At 38.4% G+C, this 19,181-nt stretch overlaps 2 protein-coding genes across 12 annotated transcripts in view; one reads left to right on the top strand and one right to left on the bottom strand.

Annotated features, from left to right (window-relative positions):
* Positions 1-5,379, top strand: part of STX19 (syntaxin 19) — a 44,712-nt gene extending 39,333 nt beyond the window's left edge. The window contains exon 4 of the mRNA XM_081547612.1: positions 4,452-5,379. Coding sequence (XP_081403738.1) covers positions 4,465-5,349 — 885 coding nt within the window. The 5' untranslated portion in view covers positions 4,452-4,464 and the 3' untranslated portion in view covers positions 5,350-5,379. The remainder of the gene's footprint in view (positions 1-4,451) is intronic.
* The window catches only part of ARL13B (ARF like GTPase 13B), a 77,219-nt gene that overhangs the window by 33,823 nt on the left and 24,215 nt on the right, over positions 1-19,181 (bottom strand). For 8 of the 11 annotated variants that reach the window (XM_081547551.1, XM_081547576.1, XM_081547519.1 and 5 more), the window contains one exon: positions 18,099-18,348. The exons of 2 other annotated variants lie outside the window; for them this stretch is intronic. In XM_081547551.1, the coding sequence (XP_081403677.1) occupies positions 18,099-18,348 (250 nt within the window). Of the gene's footprint in view, positions 1-14,161; positions 14,234-18,098; positions 18,349-19,181 lie in introns of all 11 variants that reach the window. One more of the 11 variants, XM_081547499.1, reaches the window with a different exon arrangement.

Here is a 19,181-nt window from a genome sequence, read left to right on the forward strand (position 1 = left end):
AAAGTGAAGAAGAACTAAAGAGCCTCTTGATGAAAGTGAAAGAGGAGAGTGAAAAAGTTGGCTTAAAGCTCAACGTTCAGAAAACTAAGATCATGGCATCTGGTCCCATCACTTCATGGCAAATAGATGGGGAAACAGTGGCTGACTTTATTTTTGTGGGCTCCAAAATCACTGCAGATATTGACTGCAGCCATGAAATTAAAAGACGCTTACTCCTTGGAAGGAAAGTTATGACCAACCTAGACAGCATATTTAAAAGCAGACACATTACTTTGCCAGCAAAGGTCTGTCTAGTCAGTTCAGTTCAGTTCAGTCGCATCCGACTCTTTGTGACCCCATGAATCACAGCACGCCAGGCCTCCCTGTCCATCACCAACTCCTGGAGTTTACCCAAACCCATGTCCATCGAGTCAGTGATGCCATCCAACCATCTCATCCTCTGTCATCCCCTTCTCCTCCTGCCCCAAATCCTTCCCAGCATCAGGGTCTTCTCCAATGAGTCAACTCCTCGCATGAGGTGGCAAAAGTATTGGAGTTTCAGCTTCAACATCAGTCCTTCCAAAGAACAACCAGGACTGATCTCCTTTAGGATGGACTGGTTGGATCTTCTTGCAGTCCAAGGGACTCTTAAGGGTCTTCACCACACCACGGTTCAAAAGCATCAATTCTTCGGCGCTCAGCTTTCTTCACCGTCCAACTCTCACATCCATACATGACCACTAGAAAAACCACAGCCTTGACTAGACGGACCTTTTTTGGAAGAGTAATGTCTCTGCTTTTAAATATGCTATCTAGGTTGGTCATAACCTTCCTTCCAAGGAGTAAGCGTCTTTTAATTTCATGGCTGCAGTCACCATCAGCAGTGATTTTGGAGCCCCCGGAAATAATGTCTGACACTGTTTCCACTGTTTCCTCATCTATTTCCCATGAAGTGATGGGACCAGATGCCATGATCTTAGTTTTCTGAACGTTGAGCTTTAAGCCAACTTTTTCACTCTCCTCTTTCACTTTCATCAAGAGGCTCTTTAGTTCTTCTTCCCTTTCTGCCATAAGGGTGGTGTCATCTGCATATCTGAGGTTATTGATATTTCTCCCGGCAATCTTGATTCCAGCTTGTGTTTCTTCAAGCAAAGCATTTCTCATGATGTACTGTCTAGTCAAGGCTATGGTTTTTCCAGTAGTCATGTATGCATGTGAGAGTTGTACTATAAAGAAAGCTGAGCACCGAAGAATTGATGCTTTTGAACTGTGGTGTTGGAGAAGACTCTTGACAGTCCCTCGGACTGCAAGGAGATCCAACCAGTACATCCTAAAGGAGATCACTCTTGGGTGTTCATTGGAAGGACTGATGTTGAAGCTGAAACTCCAATACTTTGGCCCCCTCATGCGAAGAGCTGACTCATTTGAAAAGACACTGATGCTGGGAAAGATAGAAGGCAGGAGGAGAAGGGGACGACAGAGGATGAGATGTTCGGATGGCATCACCGACTCAATGGACATGAGTTTGAGTAATGTCCAGCAGTTGGTGATGCACAGGGAGGCCTGATGTGCTGCAGTCCATGGGGATGCAAGGAGTTGGACACGACTGAGTGACTGAACTGAAATGAATACAGTGATCTATTAAAAACATAAACCTTAGGTCAATATCCTATTTCTCTTTTAATTGTCATCCCCTGTATCTAAAATAAAATCTAAACTACTTTGACCTGCAAGGCCATTTGTGATCTGATCCCTGCCTACCATCCTGATTTCACTCCTTCAGTGTTACTGCTCATATTAATTTCTACCTCTCTCTAAAGCTCTAAAGCAGCTAAGTCGTGTCCGACTCTTTGCAACCCCATGGACTGTAACCCACAAGGTTCCTCTGTCCATGGGATTCTGCAGGCAAGAATACTGGAGTGGGTTGCCATGCCCTCCTCCGGGGGATCTACCCAGGCATCAAACCCAAGTCTCTTATGTCTCCTGCATTGGTAGGCAGGTTCTTTACCACTAGTGCCCCCTGGGAAGCCTGATTTCTATTTACACAGGCATTAATTTTGTCCTTAAAAATAGCAGTCCAATTCACTGCTCTGGTACCACATCTCTAATTCTCAGGATACACTTCCTTGGCTCTTCATCTTCTTTATATTTATGTCTTACACCCCAAATAGCTCTTTAGAGAGGCCTTGCCTAATTGATCTATCAAGATCTAAAGTTATCTCATTTATCTGTTTAATTGTATATTGTCCACCCCCCTTCAGAGAGTAATTACTCAAGGACATGTATTATTGAATATACAATACAGCATTTAAAACTTTACATAAAGTAAGCTTCAAAAATTATCTGACAGAATGTCAATTCCTTAAAAGCAAAGGAATATTAGTTTAACTTTTTATGTAATAAAGGTATCATTTCTACAATATCCTTGATTGAATCATCATTCAAGAATATCTTGAACATCTCTAGAGATGGCAAGGTTTTTATGTCATGAAGCAGTTCATTCCATGTTCAGACAGCTCTACTCGTGTGAAAAGCCTTCTTTATACTAAATCAAACCTCACTGCATGTAATTTCCACCCACTGCCTTTTGGAGTTATGCCAAGTAAAGCCCAATAAAGTCTAATTCCTCTTATATATAGAGACCTACACATTTTAGAAAACAGTTGCAGATATTCCCTACACTTTCACCTTCTTTTTTTCAGAATAAATATCTCTGTTTCTTTCAACAACTCTCCATATACTACAGCCTTCCAATATCATCCTTTCCATGACAGTTTGGGAATATCCCATTTATGAATTTTCATCTTATAGTTAACACAGTCCCTCTCCCATCTGCTTTAACTAGCACAGAATCAGTGAAACAAATATCTTTCTTAGTCAGTCTAGACATAACACTATCACTCATGAAAGCACAATAATTATTCTGATACTTCTGATTAAAAGCTCAAAATTAACTAAATCTCTAGTGATTTTCATAGGCCCTGCTATGAACTCAAGCGTATTCCATTTTATAGATGTAAAGGTGTTTTCTAAACAACTAGGTGAAATATTTTACATCTATTCAGTTAAATATATTTTTTATTTCAGTATAGTGTTCTATGATATTTTAATTTTCAAATCCCAATTCTGTACTTCAAAATACTAAAGAGGTCTCTAAATTTTGCACCATCAACAATTTTGAAAAGAATGCCTTCTATGACATCCAAATAACTGATAAAAAATATTTGCATAAATGTATCAAACACTGAGTGTGATAGTATAACAGCATAACATTAGAGACCTTTTCTCTTAGTTGATACTGATATCACGTGTGGTTCAATGAGCTACTTATAACTCCGTAATGACTTCTTATCCACAAAAATATCATGAAAGGTATTCTGAATGCCTTTCTAAAGTCAAGATTAACTATGAAAATCAAGTATTTTATTAACAAGGATTTCCTTTTATTAACTACATTATACATATGCATATTATTCTACATGTATATGCCTATCACTATATATAACCATGTACACCAACTGATTCCCTGAATAACTACCAACACAAGATATAGTAAATGTCAATATCATCATTGTCTCTCAAATAAGATTTTTGTACATCCGATAAAAAATATCACTTATTATGAACTGATATAAACAAAGCTATGTCAAATAATGTATTAGTCAATTCCAGAAGACTAAGAAATTTTAAGATAAATTCAACATTATATCGTTTAAGGCTTTCACATGGAATCTCCCGTCACTATACTGGTTTTAGCTGAATTACACATATGGGCTTCCCTGGTGGCTCAGACAGTAAGAATCCAGCTACAATAAGGGAGACCTGGGCTCGGTTCGATCCCTGGGTCGAGAAGATCGCCTGGAGGAGGAAATGGCAACCCACTCCAGTATTCCTGCCTGCAGACTCCCCATGGACAGAGGAGCCTGATGGGCTACAGTCCGTGGGGTCGCAAAGAGTCGGACATGACTGAGTGACTAAGCACAGCACAGCAAAATGAAAATGTTTTTAACATTACATTACATAGACCAAATTAACTGGGAATCGTATCTTCAGTAATAAGGACACATTCAGAGTGACCTTTAAGTCCTAAAAAGATCTGGTCAAATCATCTATTCTAAGATATATCTTTCTAAATCAAGGAAAATCTATTCTGTGGCAGTATCATAATAATGAAGAACTTACTTTGGGACAATTATTTCTCTATCACTGCTTACTCAGCTACTTTACACAACTGAATAGGACTCACAGAAGCCCTGAAGTATGCAAAGTAATTTATAAGGCATTTTACATTACTTTTCCTAGTTGAGTAATCTTTATGAGAAAATTCTTATCAATTTTCCTTATTTTTAACCATCTTCTCAGAAAACTATGAGGATTTTTCCCATGAGATAGATGTAGCTATGTGAAACCAACTGCTACTGGGGGAAAACACCAATTTTTTCTTTGTTCAACACAATTATTTTTGCTTTTAGGAGGAAAGAGAAGATGAAAGACCGACTTCAAGAACTGAAGCAACGAACAAAGGAAATTGAGCTCTCTAAAGACAAGGGTGTGTCAACTACAGGAGCAGAGGAACAAGGTGTGTTTCTGCAGCAAGCTGTTATTTACGAAAGAGAGCCTGTAGCTGAGAGACACCTACAGGAGATACAAAAACTACAGGAGAGTATTAACAATTTGACAGATAATGTTCAAAAATTTGGGCAGCAACAGAAAAGTCTGATGGCTTCAATGAGAAGGTTTAGTCTACTTAAGAAAGAGTCTAGCATTGCAAAAGAAATAAAAATCCAAGCAGAACACATTAACAGAGGTTTGGATGACTTAGTAAAAGAAGTTAAAAAGTCAGAGGATGAAAGTGGTCCATCATCAGTGGTCACAAGGATACTTAAATTTCAGCATGCTGCAATGTTCCGCCATTTTCAGCAAACTATGTCTACATACAATGACACAATAGCAGCAAAGCAAGAAAAGTGCAGGACATTTATTTTCCGTCAGCTTGAAGTTGCTGGAAAAGAACTACCTGAAGAAGAAGTAAATGATATGCTTCATCAAGGAAAATGGGAAGTTTTTAATGAAAGCTTACTCACAGAAATCAGTATCACTAAAGCACAACTCTCAGAGATAGAGCAGAGACACAAAGAACTGGTTAATCTGGAAAACCAAATAAAGGATTTAAGGGATCTTTTCATTCAGATATCTCTTTTGGTAGAGGAACAGGGAGAAAGTGTCAACAGTATTGAAATGATAGTGAATGGCACAAAAGAGTATGTTAACACTACTAAAGAAAAATTTGGACTAGCTGTAAAATACAAAAAAAGAAATCCTTGCAAGGTATTGTGTTGTTGGTGTTGTCCATGTTGTGGCTCAAAATAAAGAAGCTATTTTAGAAATTTTTCCAGTTTAGAATGAAGGATGTCCCATAATTTACTGTCTCATATCACTCTTCATTTCATAGAGCCATTCATAAACTTTCATCACTATTAAGTTATAATTTTCCCCTTTCATTCTTACCTACTAGAATGACAGAAATTTCTCAAGCTAGTAACATAAAAGAAGTCTTCAATTATTAAACTAAAAATAGTATATTAGCTTCAAACTCATGGGTTAACTATTAAAAATGAGATGAATCATCTTAAATTACTGACAGATAACAAGCTCTATCACATATTTTTTGTAACTTTCAATACCTAAACAAGATAAATGTCAATAAATGAAAACTACTTAAACAATCCTTCAGGTTCATTTAAGAGCATTTTAGTAGTTCAGAATCGTATAAAACAAGACTTCAAGGGGTGCTATATTGAAGCAAAATCAAACTGGAAGCTGTATAAAACCTTTCATGTTCAGATAGGTCAGTTAACTCAGAGGTCAACAAATCCTAGGAAAACCCAACTATTAATATGTACTCAATGAAGAGTCTAGTTGGTAACCAGGAGCTGATTCTAGCTTAAAGCCTAAAAAGCTAAGTGAAGGCACTGTTTTCCTGCACTTGGATCCATTCAGGACACTGTATTACAGATTAAGAAAATTGGCAAATAAAGTAAAAAATAAAGGTAACTGTATTATTCTTCGAAGTTTTGCCATCATTTTATTGTGAAGCCAGGCAGTAGACTAGAGACTAGGGATATACTCTGAACTAATGTGGGGATAGAGTTTTGGAACTAACATTCTAGTGGAGAAGGGATATAACAAATACAAATATTAGACAATGTTAAGCTCTTAGCAGAGATTTAAAATAAGGATGATAAGATAGAGACTGTCAGAAGGGCTTCTTTTGACTGGGTGGTCAATATAGGCCTCTCGAAAAGGTAATGTAAGTGAAGATCTACGTGGTGAAGACAAGGGAAACATTTACTCTAGGCATATGAAACAAACAGTACAAAGACCCTGAGGAGATTATAACTTACTCCATTCAAAGAAGAATGAGCAATACAGCTGTATCAGTGGGGAAAGAGCAGTGAGGTAAGAGATGAAGTTAAGAAAGGTCAGCAGGGTCTAGATGTAAAGCTTTGGAAGTCCAAAGTTTCCAGCAAGTGTAATGAGTGCAAAGCCCTCAGGCTATTTCTGGGCTGGGAATAATGTTATATAATTTATGTTCGAGAAAAATCATCCTGTCTACTGTAGGAGAATGGGTTAGAATGGAACTTAGGGCAGGTGAATAGAGGACTAGCACATAGGTATAGAAAACAATTAAAAAGCTAATGCAATAGTCCCAGTTAAGAGATGATGGAGGTTTGGGCTAGGATGGGAGGGCAGGTGGTGATGGTAGAATCAGCAATACTAATACTCAAGACTGATAAAGAATATACTTGCTATGCCCTAGCATTGTTCTAATAATTTTACAAATTTCCAATAAGAACACTGAAGCACAGCAAGGTTAAGTAACCTAACTCAGGCCACAGAAACTGTACAGAGAACTGGGATTTGAACCTAAGCAATATGATTCCAGAAAACAGTTCTTAATTACAATATACCATGTTGTAGTGATGGAGAAAAAATTAGACTAAAATGTGATAGATTAAACAGCTATAATCCAACCTACTGATTGGATTATAATACCATTTACAATCAGAAAAGACAGATATGAAGGTTTCAAAACTATGGGTGAGGAAGAAATCAAGAAATTCTATTTTGGCCAAGAGAGTCTGAGATGACCATAAAATGTCTAAGTGAAGGTTTCTAAGATATTAGTTACATCAGGAGGAACTTTTGGGAGATGTCAAAGCTATAGATTTGGGTCATCTGAGTAAGTAAAATAAGGTCTCAAAAGTATCTAGATGAAAAAAATTGGAAGCCCAGAAAAGAGCCTGAAGTATTCTAAAATTTATATTTAAAGGAGAAGAGGAGTTTATGAAGGAGACTAACAAGAGACCATCAAAGTAGTAGGAGGAAAACCAAGAAAAGGATGCTGTAATGCAAAAGTATTTAAAGAAAAACAGTTATAGTACATGTACCTCTGCTCAATGGTATGTGGCAGCCTGGATGGAGGTGAGTTTGGGAGAGAACAGTTGTAGTGTTAATTGCTCATTTGTGTCCGACTCTTTGAGACCCTATGGACTACAGCCAACCAGGCTTCCCTGTCCATGGAGATTCTCCAGGCAAAAATACTGGAGTGGGTAGCCATGCCCTCCTCCAGGGGATCTTCCTGACCCAGGATTGAACCGGAGTCTCCTGCACTGCAGGCAGATTCTTTACCATCTGAGCCACCAGGCAAACCCTGGAAGGGAATGGATACATGTGTATCTATGGGTGAGTCCCTTCCTGTTCACCTGAAACTATCACAACATTGTTAGTTAGCTATGCCCCAATACAAAATAAAGAGTTTTAATTAAAAAAAAAAAAAAAAAGGAAAAACAAAGTTGAGGAAATAAAATGAAAAACTTAAAAAAAAAGTTGAGGAAATAGTCAATTTTAGGTAAAATAAGAACAGCAAAGTAACAATGGATTTGGCAAAATAGAGATAATTTGTTGACTCCAACAAGAGGACTTTCAAGGAACCATAGGGGTGGAAGCACAAATGGAGTATGCTGAGGAAAGAATGTGATATAAAAAAGTATAGATTCACTATAGGCAATTCTTTCCAGAATTTTCAATAGAATCCTATAAAAATTAGAAAACCAGTAGACAGAGATGTAGAGTCAAAAAAATTCCACAATACACCACAAAACACCAGAGCACATTCTGTTGATGGAAATGGTACAGGGAGAGAAACTCAGTATAAGAAAGGGAAGGGATAATATACAATAGTAGAAAGAGGTGGGATCTAGAGTAAAAATGGAGAGGCTGACCTTAGACAGGAGTAGAAACACATCTTCCATATTATAGGAGGGAAGGTAAGGTTAGGAATAAAACCAGATAACTGAGCAAATTTGGTGGTGGGAAAAATGAGAGAATTCTTTTGTAATAGTTTTTATTTCCTTAGAAAACCATGGGGCAAAATTATAAACTAAAAGCCCCGTGGAATTAAGGAAGAACAGAAATATCAATATGTATGTGTGTGTACACATATCTCCTAATACTATAAAATAATTTTAATTTATAAAATATAAAGAAATTGAAGAGCTTTATACTTTGCTAGTTACCAGCATTACCAAAGACAAAAATGTTTCCTATAGATCAGCTTCAAATGTTTCAGTTCAGTTCAGTCTTGTCCGACTCATTGCTACCCCATGGACTGCAGCACGCCAGGCCTCCCTGTCCATCACCAACTCCCAGAGCCTACTCAGAAACTCATGTCCATTGAATCGGTGATGCCATCCAACCTTCTCATCCTCTGTCGTCCCCTTCTCCTCCTGCCTTCTATCTTTCCCAGCATCAGGGTCTTTTCAAATGAGTCAGCTCTTCGCGTGAGGTGGCCAAAGTATTGGAGTTTCAGCTTCAACATCAGTCCTTCCAATGAACACCCAGGAGTGATCTCCTTTAGGATGTACTGGTTGGATCTCCTTGCAGTCCGAGGGACTGTCAAGAGTCTTCTCCAACACCACAGTTCAAAATCATCAATTCTTCGGTGCTCAGCTTTCTTTATAGTCCAACTCTGACATCCATACATGACTACTGGAAAAACCATAGCCTTGACTAGATGGACCTTTGTTGACAAAGTAATGTCTCTGCTTTTTAATATGCTGTCTAGGTTGGTCATAACTTTTCTTCCAAGGAGTAAGCGTCTTTTAATTTCAAATGTTTAGGAACATATAAAAAAGATAAATATAGGGCTTCCCTGGTGGCTCAGGGGTAAAAAAAAAAAAAAAAGATAAATTTAATGATAAACTCCCCAGCTAATCAGGCAGTGAGACATATTTCTTCTGTCCCTTCTAAAGCTGTGCTGTATCCTTTTATGTGGTGCCTTACTGATACTTGTTTATAATTGTTCCTAAATTGTTTATCATGAAAACTAAGAAAATCAAATACTATTGAATATTCATTAGCATAATTATATACAGACGGTTTCAGAAAATAGCAATTTTCCATAGTAATATTTGTATCTGAACATACTTTTAATACAAGACAACCACAGGAAGATTCATAGGAAAGCGATATATCACAGGCTTCAGCAATACGTGAACCGTGAACTTCCAGATGCTCAAGCTGGTTTTAGAAAAGGCAGAGGAACCAGGGATCAAATTGCCAACTACTCTGGATCATCGAAAAAGCAAGAGCGTTCCAGAAAAACATCTATTTCTACTTTATTGACTATGCCAAAGCCTTTGACTGTGTGGATCACAATAAGCTGTGGAAAATTCTGAAACAGATGGGAATACCAGACCACCTGACCTGCCTCTTGAGAAATCTCTATTCAGATGAGGAAGCAAAAGTTAGAACTGGACATGGAACAACAGACTGGTTCCAAACAGGAAAAGGAGTACGTCAAGGCAGTATATTGTTACCCTGCTTATTTAACTTATATGCAGAGTACATCATGAGAAACGCTGGGCTGGAGGAAGCACAAGCTGGAATCAAGATTGCTGGGAGAAGTACCAATAACCTCAGATATGCAGATGACACCACCCTTATGGCAGAAAGGGAAGAAGAACTAAAGAGCCTCTTGATGAAAGTGAAAGAGGAGAGTGAAAAAGTTGGCTTAAAGCTCAACATTCAGAAAACTAAGATCATGGCATCCGGTCCCATCACTTTATGGCAAATAGATGGGGAAACAGTGAAAACAGTGGCTGACTTTATTTTGGGGGAGCTCCAAAATCACTGCAGATGGTAACTGCAGCCATGAAATTAAAAGACACTTACTCCTTGGAAGGAAAATTATGACCAACCTAGACAGCATATTAAAAAGCAGAGACAATACTTTGTCAACAAAGGTCCATCTAGTCAAGGCTATGGTTTTTCCAGTAGTCATGTATGGATGTGAGCATTGGACTGTAAAGAAAGCTGAGTGCCAAAGAACTGATGCTTTTGAACTGTGGTGTTGGAGAAGACTCTTGAGAGTCCCTTGGACTGCAAGGAGATTCAACCAGTCCATCCTAAAGGAGATCAGTCCTGGGTATTCACTGGAAGGACTGATGTTGAAGCTGAAACTCCAATACTTTGGCCACCTAATGCGAAGAGCTGACTCATGTGAAAAGACCCTGATGCTGAGAAAGATAGAAGGCAGGAGGAGAAGGGGACAACAGAGGATAAGATGGTTGGATGGCATCACCGACTCAATGGACAGGAGTTTGTGTGAACTCCAGGAGTTGGTGATGGACAGGGAGGCTTGGCGTGCTTCATGGGATCACAGAGTTGGACACGACTGAGAACTGAACTGATATATCACATACAATTTCATTGTTATACTTCAAACGCATCCTATTAAGCAACAAAAACAACATATTTAACTAATTAGCTGCTGAATATATTGTTTATTCACATATAACACATACTAAAAGTAGCCATTTTTTTCCTTAAAATTACCTTAAAAGAAAAAATTTTTAAGCATTAGAAGCATAATATTAGGCTCAGAAAGTATGCAATAACAACAATAGTGAAAACTACTTTGAGCACTTGGACTCATATTCTTACTAAACCATGTCAGTTCCTGTAAATCAAAAGCTTCATGTAGCCTGAAATCACATAAGATACTTTAAAACTGGCTCTCCTAATTCAATCTACCTAGACACCACATATCAGCAATCAATAGCAACTATTCACTTCCACAATCACATGCACAGAACACTAGCAAAGAACTGCACTAGATGCTTTAAATAATTTCAGAATTCATGTAATACAAATATTAAAATCCTTATTTACAAGTGGAAACATAGAAGCTCAGGATGATTAAGTAACCTACTCAAGGCCTGGCTGACTCCAGAGGCCATGCTTTCCCCTATACCAGTAGATCACAATTTCTGCTGTACATCAGAGAGACCTAGAGAACTTGTGGAAAAAATAGAAGCATCCTTGGCCCTGCTCTAAAAAATATAGTCTGGTCTGATGCTGATACAGGTGATTCCTAGATAACATCTTGCTGCTTAACAACACAGTCAACAGGTTTTTCTTCGCTGTTTTGTTTTATAATAGAGTGTGTTGGGACAGGGGAGGGAAAGGATAGGAACCTCTATGGGTTCTTGCAGCATAAATTACTTGGGAAGTCAACCAGCTAAGAAGCTTTACTGTAAACTACAGCTGCTACTAGTGAAGCTGGATGCCATAAGAGACAAAAGGTGGCCCTCAGCAAGGTAACGCAGAGGTAAGTCAACAGTGTAACTAAATAAGGTTGATGAAGATGACAGCTTGGTAAGTTTCCCCCGCTGAAAAATCTTAAGCCAATGGGCCCTATAAATAAAGTGAGTAGAGGTTTCAGACAGTAAATTAAGGGACTCACCACTACAACTAAAGATAAGTGATTAAATGATATAGGTTGTCCATACTCCCATCGGAGAAGGCAATGGCACCCCATTCCAGTACTCTTGCCTGGAAAATCCCATGGACAGAGGAGCCTGGTAGGCTACAGTACATGGGGTCGCTAAGAGTCGGACGACTGAGCAACCTCACTTTCACTTTTCCCTTTCATGTACTGGAGAAGGAAATGGCAACCCACTCCAGTATTCTTGCCTGGAGAATCCCAGGGACAGCGGAGCCTGGTGGGCTGCCGTCTATAGGGTCGCATAGAGTCGGACACGACTGAAGCGACTTAGCAGCAGCAGCAGCAGCATACTCCCATACTTAAGGGTTTCCAGAATCTGACAAAGGACCCAGGTTCTCCTATTTCTCACTGAAAGGTGTAACTCTGTAAAAGTACATCGGACTCAAATTCTAAGGACAGTGTTAGGATAACCCATAACCTAATTAACTTCTCGGGCACTTACAAGAAAAAAATATCCCTCAAACTAACAGTTTTCCGTAATATTGTCTAGAAGAAAGCTGAGTCAAGTAGGTATATAGAAGCTGGAGACAAAAACCCCCTTATCAAAGAATGATAAAATCCCGGTTATTGTGTCTCTTAATATAAAAACTCACTGCCATTTTTTTTAACCTCTTTGGTCATGAAATCCTTCAGTAATTTGAAGACAGCTAGAATCTGCTCTCAAGAAAAATGCACAAGCACTCAGAACTGCGTATGTGCCTTGTTTTACTGACAGAAAACTTCTATGGTGGATGTTGAGCTTAACTTTTGAAATTACTGCTGATTTCAGTGCTATTTATACAACTGCATAAGTTGTTTACTTTTTCTCTTGAAAAGGTCTTCTTTATCTGACTATGTAGTATTAGGGCTTTTAATAAAATAATTAAGTTATAAATGGTTAAAGCAAGCATGTATATGTGGAGGGGAATGTGAGGGTAGATAATATATTTCAAACCTTAGTTAATTTGAGTACATTGTTTTTGTTTAGTCCCTAAGGTGTGTCTGACTCTTTGCGACCCCATGGACTGTAGCTCCCCAGGCTTCTCTGTCTATGGGATTTACTGTCGTGGTTGCCATTTCCTTCTCTGAGGGATCTTCCCAACCCAGGGATCGAACTCACATCTCCTGCATCGGCAGGCAGATTCTTTACTGATGAGCTACAAAGGAAACCCAATCAGAGTATAGGTTCAAATTAATCTCTATAATAGTAGATATGAGAGAAAAGAGGCTTTCTATTCTAGGTAAATACACAGTTTAACATGATAACATTTAATATCTTAGAGCAGATATTTACATCAAGTCTGTTTTTAATTTCTTTAGAAGAAATACAAATCACTTCTACCTTTTTACCAAAATGGATTCTTGGCATATACTATGGCATATACTATACTATGGTTCACATTATAATATACAGCTGAATATAATATTTAACAGATACTTTTATTAAAGAAGTATTTAACCATTAGAGCTTCCCTGGTAGCTCAGCTGGTAAAAAATCTACCTGCAATGCAAGAGACCTGGGTTTGATACCTGGGTTAAGATTCTGTGGAGGAGGGCATGGGAACCCACTACAGTATTCTTGCCTTGAGAATCTTCATGGAGAGAGGAGCCTGGTGGGCTACAGTCTATGAGGTCACAAAGAGTCGGACAAAACAGAGTGACTAAGCACAGTACAGCATTTAACCACTAAGTCCAAAGAAGTAAGTGACTTGCCGGGCTCATAAACAAATTCACAATAGCTCTTAGAATCCAGGTTCTAGACTCTCCATTTTCTCTCTAAACCCATGTTTTTTCAACTTTTCACCACTTATTTCAGAGATTTGACTAGAATATTATGCTGATTAAGAAGTAAATACTATATAACTGCCAAACAGAACTTCCAAGCTAATAAAGCACAGAAGCCTAGTGATCTATGACTCTGACCTTTCCAGAGAACCCTCAAGTCTATGACATAAAATGAAATGTGACTGAGACTTTACGTGCAACAACACACGCTGTCAGACCAGTATGCAGAATCAAGTTAGGCAGAGATGGAGAAATGTCCAGGACCTGCTGTCATTGTCATCTACTCTGCTTCTCATAGCATGCTCATTGCTTCTCACAGCATGAATGAATCCTGCTCTACCAATCTGTAATTTTGTTTTTACTGATAAGATAATTATTCCGGTTTATTTCCTTCTGTTGAAGGATTGAATCTTCTTAGAGGTCTGTTGTTCTCTGTTTGCTCATTATTAGAGGATGGGAAGAAAAAATTATCAAGGGGTTGAACTGAGTTCTGAGAGGCTTTGCAGGTCCTAAATCCACTAGTTGAGGCTCAGAAAAGCGGCAAGCAGAAGAAATTAGATGTCATACCTCGATTTTTCAGCTAAGAAGTCCAGATGTCCGTGGGAAGGAAGGAAGCAGCTGTGACCAGGAAGGAAGCAGCTGTGTGCAACAAGGAGCACTGTAGCCAGCCTCCAAATTTGGGTAGCCTTTCTTCCATCTCTATACCCACTAGCCCAGAGCATGGACTTTAGTAGGGCTCTACTGGAGGCCCTTTCCACTTACTAGCCACTTACAACCCTTTCCACTTACTTTTCAATGCCATATCTATTATATGCTAGAGTTATTATCAGTTAACGGAGAAGGCAATGGCACCCCACTCCAGTACTCTTGCCTGGAAAATCCCATGGACGGAGGGGCCTGGTGGGCTGCAGTCCAGGGGGTCGCGAAGAGTTGGATGCGACTGAGCGACTTCACTTTCACTTTTCACTTTCATGCATTGGAGAAGGAAATGGCAACCCACTCCAGTGTTCTTGCCTGGAGAATCCCAGGGATGCGGGAGCCTGGTGGGCTGCCATCTATGGGGTCGCACAGAGTTGGACACGACTGAAGCAACTTAGCAGTAGCAGCATTATCAGTTAAAACACAGACTTTCCTATCTGCAAGAAGCTATGAAGGCAACCTGGACTCTAAGGAAAAGTAAAATGATCAAACCTGCATTTAAAAAAGAGCTCTCAAGTACTTAATTCTTGCATTATTTCACTTATGAAAGCATGTACCAGTTCTGTGATTTGAAAAATATCAAAAAAAAAGGGCTCCTGCCTTCAATGTAGAGGAGAGCTTAGAGAACAGGCAAGATGCTAGCAGGGAGACTGGTCTGGAGAGTAATCAGTAACACAAGGGAGAAGTGAACAAAGGTTGAAAGGAGTTAATATCAAATGCAATAGAGAGGAGTAAAGAGACTCAAATATTAAAACAGTAACAACAGTAAGACAAACACTATAGGTAAGAGACAAAAAGGTAAACAGGAGAACTTTCAAATATGGGACTCAGGTGGATATTAAAGAGGGATTTATAAACAGAAAAAAGAGTGGGATAGAAAATTGTATATATTATATGAACACTGCATACATTACATGTTTTACAGAAATATGCACAGGAAACCCATCAAAATGATACCAGTGTTTGGTTTTGCAAGATAGGCCAATCATTTTTTATCCTCATTCTTTCTTACATCTTCTAAATTTACTAAGAATATGTACTTCCATGGTAAACTGTGTGTATTTTTGAAGCACACACATCTCAAAACTTTAGCCTAATTAACAAAAATTCTACAGCTGTTCAGTTCAGTTCAGTTCAGTCGCTCAGCCGTGTCTGAGCATGCCAGGCCTCCCTGTCCATCTCCAACTCCCGGAGTTTACCCAAACCCATGTCCATCGAGTCAGTGATGACATCCAACCATCTCATCCTCTGTTGTCCCCTTTTCCTCTTGCCCCCAATCCTTCCCAGCATTAGGGTCTTTTCCAATGAGTCAACTCTTCACATGAGGTGGCCAAAGTATTGGAGTTTCAGCTTCAACATCAGTCCTTCCAGTGAACACCCAGGACTGATCTCCTTACAGTCCAAGGGACTCTCAAGAGTCTTCTCCAACACCACAGTTCAAAAGCATCAATTCTGCGGCACTCAGCTTTCTTCACTGTCCATCTCTCACATCCATACATGACCACTGGAAAAACCATAGCCTTGACTAGACGGACCTTTGTTGGCAAAGTAATGTCTCTGCTTTTAAATATGCTATCTAGGTTGGCCATAACCTTCCTTCCAAGGAGTAAGCGTCTTTTAATTTCATGGCTGCAATCACCATCAGCAGTGATTTTGGAGCCCAAAAAAATAAAGTCTGACACTGTTTCCCCATCTATTTCCCATGAAGTGATGGGACCAGATGCTAAAACTCCCTTAAGAGAAACCGTTCAGATGGTGAACCATTTTATGTTTCATAACACATTATATGATCTATAATTAATTCTCATGTCTTTGTGAGATCTCACTGACAGTGAAACTGTAATGGTGAGCAATCATTCTAGTTGTGAATTGTTTCCTTTTTTCCAAATCTGCAAATTCACTAGCTAAGAGAGGTGACAGAGCTGAAACCAGGTATCTTGCTGACAGTTATCAAACTATACAGTAAACACTGCAGACATTTACCAATTGCATGCCTCTGCCTCAGGGCTTTGCCTCATACATCTGCATGACTGCCTCTCACTTCCAGTGTCATCTTCTCAATAAGACCTACTATGATTATTTTAAGAGTAACATGCCCGTCACCACCACCACTACAGGATTCCTGATCTTCTTTTGCTTGTTTTGTTTTCAATACTTATCACCTAATGTACAATAAAATCTATTTATTACATTTTTGTGTGTCTCACCTCCAAGAATGTAAGCTCCTGAGATCACACGTGGAGTTTTACTGTTGCTTTTCTCAAATGTATCCCTATACCTAAACGGATCCCTATACCAGAACAATGCCTAGCATATAGTGGATGCTTAACAAATATTTGTTGAATTAGTACTTGTATGAGTGAATAAAGGCATGAAAGAATACATAAAAAAAAGAATAAATAAATGACTACTGGGTTAAAAAGCACACTCAATTATTTTACAAATGAACATCAGTTGTTAGTACTCTTTACTTTATAAGTCACTGGTTCTCTGCTTCAACATTTGTAGAGACTAATTTAGTCTATGGGGTTCAACAAAGTTTACTCTTTGTATACATGTCTATTAAATTTATTTTCAGAGTCAATAAAAGAATTAATTATATATATCAAATAACTTCTCTAATTAGTTAAAAGTATAAAAATTAAATAGTATCAGCTTAACAATAAATGGTACAATAACGTTTTATTTTTTGTAATCAGAGTTTTCAGACTGCCTCATTTAAAAATGTTCAATTACTGAGGACCACAAAGACAGTTTGCTTACAGTTTCCCATTTAACCATGCTGATAGGTTGCTTGGTTTTTTGTTTTTTTTTTTCAATCATTAGTTATGAATTACAAGAGAACGAGAGAAAAGGACAAGAAGGCAAGAGCACACATACCACTTACTCCAATTTTAAAAGCAATTTCAATTACTTTTCACTTGACTACGTCTCAAAGTCATAGCACCACCTTGTGTTTACTCTGTGGAAATGCTATGAGGGCAGATAGTGCACAAAGGCTTTGTTATTTAATTTTTTTTTAATGTTTAAGCAGCTGAACAAAATGATGCTAAGCCTATGACTAAGTTGATCACAACACAGATCACACGCTGATAACGACACAGATCACACACTGATAATGACACAGATCACATGCTCAGTTTGGAAATATAAAAGTAAAAACTGAGAAATCAATGTGGCATTAGAAAAATAAACCACCTAAGTAAGTTTCAAACAAGAATACTCAAGGGAAAAAAAAAGGCAAAACTTAAATGTTACTAAAAGAGGAAAATAAATTGAAAAACATTTTAGAACCTCATCAATAGACCATCTGCAAAATTTGACAACAGTAAATTATCAAATAAAACAAAGAGTTTACATTTGAAAATCCAGGAGATCTAATTATAAGATTTTTTCATTATATAGCCTCTGCCCTTAATCCCTACAGACAGCATTATAACAAAGCTTTGGTATATTAACAACTCCCAGTAAATTACATACATTTGATTATGTGAGAGTGTGACAACACATTTTCAGTGTTTTGTAACTTAGGGAGATTTCTTTAATGACTAATGCTGCTGTTTCTATGTTTACAATAACACCAACACTGCACGAGCTTAGTCAGTCGTGTCCACTCTGCAACCACATGGACCCACCAGGCTCCCCTGTCCATGGGGATTCTCCAGGCAAGAATACTGGAGTGGATTGCCATGCACTCCTCCAGGGGATCTTCCTAACCCAGGGATGAAATCCAGGTTTCCCCCAACTGCAGGTGGATTCTTTACTGTCTGAGCCACCATGGAAGCCCAACACCAACATTACTTACACCAATATAGGCTTTCCGGATATCCTAGGGTGTCTCAGCACTTCTGACATTGTCTCTTTTGTTTCCTCCATTCTTTCTTCATCACTTGAATCCACAACAAATATTACCCCATAGGACTCAGCATAGTAATTCTTCCAGATTCCTCGAATTCTTTTTCCACCTCCCAAGTCAAAGATGGTGACTTCAAACTTTCCTTGTCTAAGGTCAATTTTGGAAAATCCAACAGTAGGAGCTACATCTTCAGGATACTCTGTTTCAAATGATACAAAGAGAAAGAATCTTGAGACTTCAAATTAGTAACACTAATTTAACTTCACAACTTAAATGGCATAAGTGTATTACTCATCGTATATTAGTACTAAATAGAATGTTTATTATTTGTTTACATAATAAGCATTACATCTAAGCAAACTGGTTTGGAGGAAAGGTAGATACTATAAAATATCCAACTAGAATTTACACTCCTTGCAGACAGGGTTTTTTGTTTGCTTGTTTGTTTTTATTGCTATAAACCCAGGTCCAAAAATAAAGCCTACAATATAACAGGTAATTAATAAGTATTTGTAGAATAAATAAACAAATGAACCTTTGCTGTTAAGGCTACAGATTCTCCAAGTTACAAACAAAAAAAAATTTCAACTTTCAACACCACAGCCATCCCCAGGGACCACTACAACCCACATGGAGCTATAAAGAAAAACTAAACATTTAGAGAATAGTTTAAAACAAACAAACAATGGGAGAAGCTATGAAGAGCATGGCAGAAAGCAAAGAGGAACCAAAGAGCCTCTGGATGAAAGTGAGAGGAGCATGAAAAAGCTGGCTTGAAACTCAACATTCAAAAAACTAAAATCATGGCATCCAGTCCCATCACTTCATGGCAAGTAGACGGGGAAACAATGGAAACAGTGACAAACTTTATTTTCTTGGGCTCCAAAATCACTGCAGACGGTGACTGCAGCCACGAAATTAAGACACTAGCTCCTTGGAAGGAAAGCTATGACAAACCTAGTGTTTGTGCGTTAAGTCACTTCAGTCATGTCTGACTCTTTGCGACCCCATGGACTGTAATTCGCTAGGCTC

The sequence above is a fragment of the Giraffa tippelskirchi genome, chromosome 2 (assembly GCF_054371585.1).
Source record: "Giraffa tippelskirchi isolate mGirTip1 chromosome 2, T2T-mGirTip1v1.2.pri, whole genome shotgun sequence".
Classification (NCBI taxonomy): Eukaryota; Metazoa; Chordata; class Mammalia; order Artiodactyla; family Giraffidae; genus Giraffa; species Giraffa tippelskirchi.